This window comes from Puma concolor, chromosome D2, assembly GCF_028749965.1.
Source record: "Puma concolor isolate L17-30 chromosome D2, mPumCon1.1.hap2, whole genome shotgun sequence".
NCBI lineage: Eukaryota > Metazoa > Chordata > Mammalia > Carnivora > Felidae > Puma > Puma concolor.
Genome location: NC_141677.1, coordinates 61,263,890 through 61,274,590, shown reverse-complemented (window position 1 = coordinate 61,274,590; position 10,701 = coordinate 61,263,890). Strand labels below are relative to the sequence as shown.

The 10,701-nt window shown below is 43.8% G+C and overlaps 1 protein-coding gene across 1 annotated transcript in view; it reads left to right on the top strand.

The window, feature by feature from the left end:
* The first annotated feature begins 4,914 nt into the window (after positions 1-4,914).
* Positions 4,915-10,701, top strand: part of OGA (O-GlcNAcase) — a 29,561-nt gene continuing 23,774 nt past the window's right edge. Inside the window, exons 1-3 of the mRNA XM_086680692.1 lie at positions 4,915-5,551; positions 9,412-9,463; positions 10,144-10,241. Coding sequence (XP_086536818.1) covers positions 5,353-5,551; positions 9,412-9,463; positions 10,144-10,241 — 349 coding nt within the window. The 5' untranslated portion in view covers positions 4,915-5,352. The remainder of the gene's footprint in view (positions 5,552-9,411; positions 9,464-10,143; positions 10,242-10,701) is intronic.

Below are 10,701 nucleotides of genomic sequence, written 5' to 3'. Positions count from 1 at the left end.
GTCATGATCTTGGGGTACGTGAGATCGAACCCCATGTCGGACTCTGTGCTGACAGTGCAGAGGCTGCTTGGGATTCTCTCTCTCCCTGTCCCTCTCCTGCTTACGCTCTCTCTCTCTCAAAATAAATAAACTGAAAAAAAAAAGAATTTCTAATTTAGTCATCTTAGTTAATCTCAAAATGACTTTTCTTTTAAATTTTTTATTTTTTAAACATTTTAAAGTTTTTATTTATTTTGAGAGAGAGAGAGAGAGAGAGAGGGAATGAGCGAGCAGGGGAGAGGCAGAGAGAGAGGGAGAGAGAGAATCCCAAGCAGGCTCTGGACTGTCAGTGTGGAGCTCGATGTGGGGCTGGATCCCACAAACTGTGAGATCATGACCTGAGATGAAATCAAGAGTTGGATACTTAACTGACTGAGCCACCTAGGTGCCTGTCAGTGTGCTTTCTTTTGAGGGGGGGTTCCCTTTAGTTTCTAATGAAAGTTCCTTTGTGTAAACATCCTAACCTTGCCTCCAATATGGACATATGTTTGTGTTTATACTCCAGCCAAGAATGATGAGGGACCATATGGGGTGGACCCAGGTCACCATGGAGCAAGTGACACAAAGGGAGTAGAGACTTCTTGTGTGGAATGGTGGCCTTGCTCTCTTTCTGGAGAGGGGCCACCAGTGGTAGGTTCCACCTATCCTTTTGCTGGGGCACCAGTATGTGGTGACTAAGCTTCACCTTCCATAGAAGGGGGATCAGGCCTTCCATCACTGTACACATTGACAAGGTAAAGGGAGGAATATGGTGTTCAAGAAAGGGAAACTTACTTCCAGAATCCCATCATTTTGTCATCTGTGTTTCCTGCTCACATTCTCCCTCGACTATTTGCTTCATAAGTCCTTGGATTTCTTTGGGTCACAGCCCCTCCAAAAGATCTGATAAAAGTTGTGGGCCTACTTCCAGAAGAAAAAAAAAACATGTACACTTTTCCACACATTTTTGTATCCCTGAAGTCCGACCATGGACCTGAAGTTAAGAACCTATGGTCTAGCTTTCCATTATACAGGAAAGGAAAAAAGCCCAAAGAGGGGAGAGGACATGCTCAAGGTCACCTAGTGAGTTTATAGGAGGATTGAGACTAGACCCAGTCTCCCAAGTCTCTGTCCAGGGTGGCTTTGGGATATAGTAAAGCTTTGGAATATAGTAAAGATTTGGATGCTATCCATATCACACACAGTCTAAACAAAGCGACACTGTGACAGGCTCTTGTGGGACCCTACACTTTTCCTTCATGGCACTTCTCAGTTTGTTATCATATATTTATTTGAGTGATTATTTGTCTTATTTGATACAAACTCCTGAGGGCTCTTTGAGAGCCAGGACTAGGTTTTCTTGCCCCACTGATGATCCTATCCTTGAGGCCTAGCATATAATAGATATTCAACAATTGTGTAAATGATTGTATGATTGGATGAATGAGTATGGTGAGTGTGTGTACATATCTCGCTTAGGTATAGAGATGGTCTCTATGTTTTAGGGTAGATTCAAGTTTTAAAAAAAATTTTTTTTTTAATGTTTTATTTTTTATATTTGAGAGACAGAGACAGAGAGCGAGTAGGGGAGGGGCAGAGAGACAGAGACAGAATCTGAAGCAGGCTCCAGGGTCCGAGCTGTCAGCACAGAGCTTGATGCCGGCCTTGAATTCACGAACCATGAGATCATGACTTGAGCCGACGTCAGACACTTAACCGACTGAGACATCCAGGTGCCCCAGGTAGATTCAAGTTTAAAGGAAGCTGAAGTCTGTGGTTGAGTGAGGTGAGAAGTGTCCCAGAGCCAAGACACATAAATGGGTTCAGAAAAAAAAATCAGTAGGTTGGCAGTCTGATCTTTTTTTTCCTGGCCGCTGGTTGGATTCTGAATGTTGTCAACTGCTCCATCTCAAAACACTCCTTTCTTGGGGCGCCTGGGTGGTTCAGTTGGTTAAAGTCTGACTTCTGGCTCAGGTCATGATCTTGCGGTTTGTGTGTTTGAGTCCCGCACCGGGCTCTGTGCTGACAGCTCAGATCCTGGAGCCTGCTTTGGATTCTGTGTCTCTCCCTCTCTCTGTCCCTCCCCCACTCATGCTCTCTCTCTGTCTCAAGAATAAATAAATAAATAAAAAACCACTTCTTTCATGCCTTCCAGTATTTCATACTCTTCTGATTTTCCTCTTACCTTTTTGGCCACTGCTTCTTAGCACTCTCTTACAAACTCATCCTTCTCAACTGGAATTCTAAACGTTGAGCCCCATAGCTCAGACCTGAGTCTCTTCTCCAAATCACATCCAGTCCCATGGCTTTAAATGCCATTTATATGCAGATAACTCCTAAGTTTATATCCCCAGAATTCTCTTCTGAGCTTCAAGATCCATATCTTCAACTGCCTACTTGACATATTCATATGGACCTGTAGTGATCAAACTTAACATGTTCAAAATAGAACTTTGATTCATGTTTTCTCAGTCTTCCCCAGCTCAATAAATGACGCCATCTACCTAGTTGCTCAGGTTAAAATTTAGTAGTCTTGGGGCACCTGGGTGGCTTGGTTGGTTAAGCATCTGACTTTGGCTCAGGTTGTGATCTCACGGTTCGTATTTGAGCCCAGCGTCGAGCTGTGTGCTGACAGCTCAGAGCCTGGAGCCTGCTGTGGATTATCTGTGTATGTCTCTCTCTGTCCCTCCCCTGCTCACACTCTGTCCCTCTATCTTGCTCAAAAATAAACATCAAGGGGCGCCTGGGTGGCGCAGTCGGTTAAGCGTCCGACTTCAGCCAGGTCACGATCTCGCAGTCTGGGAGTTCGAGCCCCGCGTCGGGCTCTGGGCTGATGGCTCAGAGCCTGGAGCCTGTTTCCGATTCTGTGTCTCCCTCTCTCTCTGCCCCTCCCCCGTTCATGCTCTGTCTCTCTCTGTCCTAAAAATAAATAAACGTTGAAAAAAAAAAATTAAAAAAAAAATAAATAAACATCAAAAATATTTTAAGAAGTAATAAAATTTAGTAGTCTTCATTTCTTCCTCTTCCTCTACTCCTTTATTTTTTTATTTTTAAAAAGTAATCTCTATGTCCAACATGGCACTCGAACTCTCAGAACTCCCAGGCTCTACCAACTGGGGCAGCTGCCCCCTCCCTCTATTCTACTGCCACCACCAAAGATGCACCACAGCTCTACGTTTCCACGGCTATTCCCTAGGCCAAGCCACTATCATGATTCACTCATAGATTGCTACTTATTCTTCTATCTGGAGTAGCCTTTCCTTGCTGTGGTTACTCTATCACATCATTAGATTTCCTCCCTTTATAGCACTTATTACAAATTGAGTCCCTGTGTATGTACTGAATTTGCTATTGTGTGTTTCTCTAACCAGAATTTAAACTGAGAATTTAAAATGAATGAATGTATCTCATTCATTCCAGAGGTATTTACCATAGGCCTACGAACCTCTGGTTCCTGTTGTAGGTACTAGAGGGTAGAGATGTGTAGCAAGAACTTCCCTTCAAGTTTGAGAGGTGCAGATCTGGAAAGTGGATCTTGCCTGGGCCGTGGACCCCAGAGTCAGAACAGTAGATGAAACTGTGGCTGACTTGATAGCAGTTGCCACCGCATGAGGCAAAGGGGAAAGTGTCATGAGACCAAGGGCTGGGGTCAGCTGGAATGATAACCCCAGATCCTCCAAGGATATCTAAGAAAATGTTTGCCTGTAACCCCCATCTCAATGCTCTAGGACTAAAAAGAAGAGGGACTATGAGAGCTAAGTTGGGCTACCGCTGAAGGAGTTGAATATGAGACCAAAATGTAAAACGGACGATACTAAGTAAGTCTTCATGATCAGAATGAGCGTGAGCTGCTCATTTCACACACTTCGCAAGCTGAGACAGATCTCTCAACCGACGTAAATGTAAACAGCGCCTAATGACAGGGCTACAGGGAACTCTGAGCACAAACAACAGCAAGAGGACCTAAGCCCATCTAGGGCCCCGGGAAGGATTCCTTAAGGAAATGATATTTATGCTAAGGCCCAAGGGATCTCAGTTCTCCCTTAAACACAGTTCACATTCTCCATTCCCAAAGATGCCAGGCCTTTTCAACCCTTGCTACACTTGTACTCTGTTCCATAAGCCTGGAGTGCTCTCTTTCTTTGCTTCTCCCCTACTCTAGCTCCTACTCATCCTTTACGTTCCAGCTCAAAAAGCGAAACCATGGCTGCCACCTCTCTCCAAAGGAGGATTAAGTCAGTCCCTCCTCTGGGGTCCCGTAACATTTGGGCACACCGTGCGGGCATTGTGTATGTACTTGCTTGTCTCCATCGCCATACTGTGAGCTCATAGTGACCCAAGAGCCCAGCAAGTGGCAAGCTCAATTAGTGTCTGCTGAACGAAGGAATGAACGAAAGACTTAATTTTTAAAGGGATTAGCGCCAAACTGGGGGTTGGGGAAAATGATTCAAGGCAGAGGGGTGAGCTGAGCTCCTTGGAATGTTATCTTCACAGAACCGATCCTGGGTCAGGGTGATGTAATGAGCCAACCTATTAGAAGAATCTCAATAGAAAATAGGTCAGTTTCTTCGTATCTCTTTAAGAACTAGAGGCTTCGTTCCCGCGCTTGCGCATTGAAAGAGTAAACACCTCTCTTTTTCATCCCCCTTCCCCATTGCCTCAACCGGTTGCAGCCTCCTCCCATACTCCCCTTCTTCAGAAGGGGTAATGGTCCGTTCCAGGGCGCCTGCTTTGTCCTAGAGGGTGGTGAGCACAAATGGTACATTCCATCGCCCTCATTATCTCTCGCTTTTCGCTTCTCCTCTGTTCTATTTCCCCCTATCGAATGAAGCGCAATAGGCTGGCCCAAAAGAAGGCGGGGGAGTCGGGCTGAGGGGACCGGTCTGAGCCGGTCTCCAGCGCAGGCGCAGTGCGGATAAACAGGAAGCGGGCGGTAGAAGCAGCGGTGGTGGAGACCTAGGGGGCTTTGAGGGGGAACAGCGGAAGAGCTAAGATTATCGGGAAGCAGCAGAAGCTAACTGCGACCAAGAAAAGGAGGTTTGGCTATCTGCCTCCAGAGAACGAGAGGTCGCGGCCTCGCCCTCCGCTTGGGCTTCCGGCTCCCCAGCTTAGGCTGAGGCAGCGGCTGACAAAGGGCTCGCGCCGGTGCCGCCGCCCTTCTCATCCGGGCATTCGGGTCCCTGCGGAAGGGAGGGGGAAGGGCAGAGGGGGAGGGGAAGGAGCACGAAGGGCGCGCGCTTGGAGCCGAGGCCCTTTCCAGGGCTCCGGGCCGGCGGCCCAACGGACGGAGGCCGAGGAGGACCTGCAGAGGTGGCGGCGGCCGGGGGCAGGAGGATGGTGCAGAAGGAGAGCCAGGCGGCGCTGGAGGAGCGGGAGAGCGAGCTGAACTCCAACCCTGCTGCTTCCGCGGGGGCATCGTTGGAGCCGCCAGCAGCTCCGGCCCCCGGAGAAGACAACCCAGCCGGGGCCGGGGGAGCAGCGGTGGCTGGGGCGGCAGGAGGAGCTCGGAGGTTCCTATGTGGCGTAGTGGAAGGTGAGCGCTCTGGCGCGGGCTGGGCGAGAACGTCCTCCTTCCCGTTCCGTCCCAGTAACATTCTCTGCTCGTGTGGGGGATACTTTAGGAGGCTCTAAAAAGGTGTCACTCTTTGGGTCCTGAAACTTGATCCTGTTTTGGAGAGGGGAGAGGCGAGATGGTGGGCAAGTCTTCTCTCACGTTGTTATGCAGCGTTGAATTCCCCTCTGGCTATTAACATGCCTGACCCCACCCGCCTTGGGCTGGAGCCAGGCCTGGCTCCTGCGGAGGCGGTAGTAAGGAGCCTAGTGTTAGGCTCTGAGTTACAAGTCTTTGTACTTTGGGATCTTGTTCCGTAGGGTGGTCTATGTTCAAATGGAAAAACGTGTATAGTCCTGCTGTCCTCAGCCGTGGGGGGGAAAATAACATCCACACGGATGTGCTTGTTGTACTCCGGGAGCGAAGAGAAGCACAGTGGAGCTATGATTTTACAAATTCCCGTTTGCTTAGATTTTTTTTTTTTTTTTTTTTTTTTTTTTGTAGTCAGTCCCTGCCCCCCACCCTTTGAAGATTCTCTTGCAGCCTACAAAATTGTCCTTTGCCAGCTGCTGTGCTTTGGCTCTAGGAGATGAAGCTTTGACTTAGATATTATCAGGGGTACAGAATTTTAATTTAGGAGCTGCAGAAGAGGTTTAAAATGTTTTTTTTGACTTTCTCACTTCCCATTTAAAAAGAATGCAGGATTTATTTAATTATTTAATTTGATTATTTATTTTTGTCGTTGGGGAAAATGACCTGAAGATTGTATCGCAGTTTATGAATATAGTGAATATTCGACCAAGTATTCTGTGGAAGCATGAGTCAGTTGCCTTATTGCTGTTTCCTTGAGTACAGCATATATTTTAATTTTCTGAAGTCTTTTGGCCTACTTAGAGTTTCCTAGTTGTTTGCTTTATTAGTTCTTTCCTGTATGTAATGGGATGCATGGGAGTAACACTGTATAAGAATTAGTTGTTACAAAAGACCAAAAAGGTATGGAGAAGTAGAAAGGTTTTCCCTATACGTTGAGAGCTTCAGCTTTTCTAGTGTTGTCAGCCTACAAAGAGTGTTTATTTGAAGGGTGGGTCGTGGTTGTGGTATTTTAGATAAATTAATTGGAGGAGAAAACAGACTACTATGTAGCTACAGTAAGGAGTGAAACAGTTCTGCAGAGTTAAAGGTCTTGTAGAATTTGGGGGGAAGACAGAATGGAAAGCTACTTATGTATTTGGAGTCCATGTTTGTGGAAACATGATTGCTCTGTGTGACTTAATCTGTTGGTGTATTTAATTGGGCTTGTTTGCGTGCATGGAGATTCTAGAAAAAGTCTTTTGTCATCAGGGATCTTTGGGTGGAGGGTTGAAGAGTGCTGGAGGATATAGAAATTTTAGAGCTAGACGAGAGTAAGGTTAAAGAAATTTTGTCTATTACATCTTCAGTAATTATGGAGAAAAGCTTGTGGTTTAAGTTGGTTTGTTTTTTCAGAATAGTATTGAAAGGGAACTACTCAGAGAATAGAGTTGTCTGTTATCTATTGTTCCTCCTCCCTCCATATCTCTCTGTATTTTTTTGGTGACTGAGCACCTGATTTTTTTTTAAGTACTCCTAAGTTGGTATTCCTAAAATGAATGAAGAAAGGAAATAACGTAGGGATTGGCAGGATTCCTTTTTAAAATTTTTCTTTCCCTCACAAGTCTTTGTTGGTTGTAACTTGCATAATAGCACTGCTTCCTCTTTGTGGTGCCAGTTAACCAAAACCATGAACCTGACTCAGAGCAAAGTTAGGGCTTCTGAAGATAAAAATGTTTCTTTTATACATTGAAGCAACTCTAAAGGAGTGTTTAATGCCTATTCCTTGGAGAGAAAAATGATAATGCTAAATGTTGTAGGAAAGCAGTAAAGACGTATAAAATTTACCTAATGTTAAAAAATTTTTTTAATTCTTTAAATGTTTATTTGAGAGAGAAAGCGTGCACGGGGGAGGGGCAGAGAGAGGAGGAGACACACAATCTGAAGCAGGCTTCAGGCTCTGAGCTGTCAGCACAGGGTGGTTTGAAACCACGAACCAGGACATCATGACCTGAGCCAGAGTCTGACGCTTAACCCGCTAAGCCATCCAAGTGCCCCTAAATTACTTGTAAGAAGGTAACTGAATTATTGATGGAAAGTGCTGCAGTTTCATACATAGTATGCAATGAGTTTTTGTTTTGTTGTCTTTGTCCATGTTTGCTGTGCAGAATAACCATCGTGTCTAGAGACGAGTTTAATACCTTACAGAAATGTCAGTTTTAGGTAGTCTTAAGTAGACTGTGTTTTTTCTGCGTGTGTGTGTGTGTGAGAGAGAATAGCATTTTATGTTCATAATATGTTAACCATCTTCATGGTACTCCTGAGGGGCTGTTCTTCTCTCTCTCTTTTTTTTTTTTAATTTTTTTTAAATGTTTATTTTTGAGACAGAGACAGAGCATGAGCAGGGGAGGGGCAGAGAGAGAGGGAGACACAGAATCCGAAGCAGCTCCAGGCTCTGAGCTGTCAGCACAGAGCCTGACGCGGGGCTCGAACTCACAGACCGCGAGATCATGACCTGAGCCACCCAGGCGCCCCTGTCCTTCTCTCTTGCAGGTGATTAGACCGAGACGGGTGGAAAATAAAGGTTAGGCAAGCTATAAGGTGTGATTCGCACACAGTGGAGCTGGAAGTACCAGTTTGGTGCTTATATCAGGACTGAAGTCATTCCTCTGCTGGTTTGTTTCCTGCATTATGCACTACTAGTGATTTACCTCCCTTCTGGGACAGTGGAGCAAGTCACATTCTTGATTTCCAGTTGTTCAAACCTTTGCTCTGGAATTGAGACTCCTCAAGAGTTTCCTTTTTGGGCCAGTTCCACTGTTGAGTTTGCTGTGAATATAGTTTAAGGCATTTTTGGTCCCTTTTATTGTATCAGGAACTTTAAAAAAAAATAAGGCGATCATAAAATTGGTTCAGTCAGATTCTTTCCTAATTCTGTTCCTGTTTTTTTCCCTACTTTTTTTTTAAATCTCCCACTCTAAAGGCAATTCAATTCCTCTCTCAAGTAGTAATTGTTATTATTAGTGGTTTGGGATTACTTTGCTTCCCCTTCCTCTATTGTAAGATTGAGATCTTTTAAAAAGTTAGGTTTAGGGGTACCTGGGTAGCTCAGTCTGCTCAGGTCATGATTTCAGGGTTTGGTTGGTGAGTTTGAGCCCAGTGCAGGCTCTGCTGACAGCTCGGAGCCTGGAACCTGCTTGGGATCCTCAGTCTCCCTTTCTCTCTGCCTCTGTCTCTCAAAAATAAACATTGAAAAAAAAAAAAAAGAAAGAAAGAAAGTTAGGTTTAGGGGTACTTGGCTGGCCCAGTCAGAGCATCTAACTCTTGATCTCTGGGTCATAAGTTCCAGCATGGCATTGGGTGTGGAGATTATTTTTAAAAAGTTTTTTTAAAGTTAGGTTTTGGGATGCCTGTCTCCCTCTCTCTGTGCCCCTCCTCTGCTCATGTTCTGTCTCTCTCAAAAATAAACATTAAAAAATTTTTTTTAAATATTGCATAAGTAATAAGTGTTAATGGTAGAAAAATAAGAAAATTTACCTAAATAAAAGGGGAATAAAAGTCATTTTCTGATATCACTATCCAGAGACACCTTAATGAGTTTTTTTTTTTTCCCCAAAGACATCTTAATATTTTACTAAATATCCTTTGGATATATTGTACACACTTTTTTTCAGAATGGGATTATATTGTATGTTTTGTAATCTGCTTTTGTCAATAAATTGTTTACCACATTTTGAAACTTGAAAATAATTTCATTCTTACTTTGAATCTAGGATTTTATGGAAGACCTTGGGTTATGGAACAGAGAAAAGAACTCTTTAGAAGGTAAATTTTTTACTTTGTGAAGTAGTCTTAAACCATCAATATTTCCTTTTATTTGAAGATAAACTAACACTGAATAGGCCATATGAATTTTGATGATTTCTCAGTTGCAGAAGTTATTTGACCTTGGTCTTTTACCTTTCCTTCACCTAGGCCAGGGGTTTTCAAAGTTTCTGGGGAAGCTGAATAGGTTTTGGGCTTTATCTGTGTCATTCAGAGCTATTGTTTTTATTTAAGACTTTAATTTGTTGGCATTCCTTATAATATTTTAATTTTTTACAATTCCGCTAGATTACAAAAAGGTTAAAAGCTGTTGTCCCAGAATATTACTAGCTTTTTAAGAGATGGAGATGGGGGCGCCTGGGTGGCGCAGTCGGTTAAGCGTCCGACTTCAGCCAGGTCACGATCTCGCGGTCCGTGAGTTCGAGCCCTGCGTCGGGCTCTGGGCTGATGGCTCAGAGCCTGGAGCCTGTTTCCGATTCTGTGTCTCCCTCTCTCTCTGCCCCTCCCCCGTTCATGCTCTGTCTCTCTCTGTCCCAAAAATAAATAAACGTTGGGAAAAAAAAAAATTAAAAAAAAAAAAAAAAAAAGAGATGGAGATGCTCCAAGGAAAGGAAAAATTTGGGATTTACAGCCTTTACATGTTGCCTATTTATACATATGTAATTTTCTTTCCCCTTAAGGCTCCAGAAATGGGAATTAAATACATACTTGTATGCCCCAAAAGATGACTACAAACATAGGATGTTTTGGCGAGAGATGTATTCAGTGGAAGAAGCTGGTAATCTTTTTCTTTTTAATCCATAAATTCAGAATATGGGAAGAAAAGAGCTGTAATGTACATTATAAGAATTTTATTAAATATTTCATTTTCTCTTTGTAGGTCGTTTCCATTTTTATTATCTGGTAAATTCTGTGTGAGTTAGTGTGGATTGAAAGAAGTACTCATGTTGGCCGGCCATGGTGTGATTCATGGTTATGGCAGTCTGACTCCCACCTGTTCTGTAATCATAAATTATACTGTTTAACTTCTGTCAGTGGTCTAAACAGTGGGCCATTGAACAAAGAGGTACTAAAGCAGGACTAGGCCTGGGGCAGGGCAAGTGAGATGCCTGCCTTGGGTACAAAGTTTAAGTAAGGGACTCCAAAAAAAATCAGTGATGAAGATAAATAGTATCTTATGCAAGTTTTAAACCAAGATTAATGCAAAAAAAAAAAAAAAAATCCATGAACAAGATACC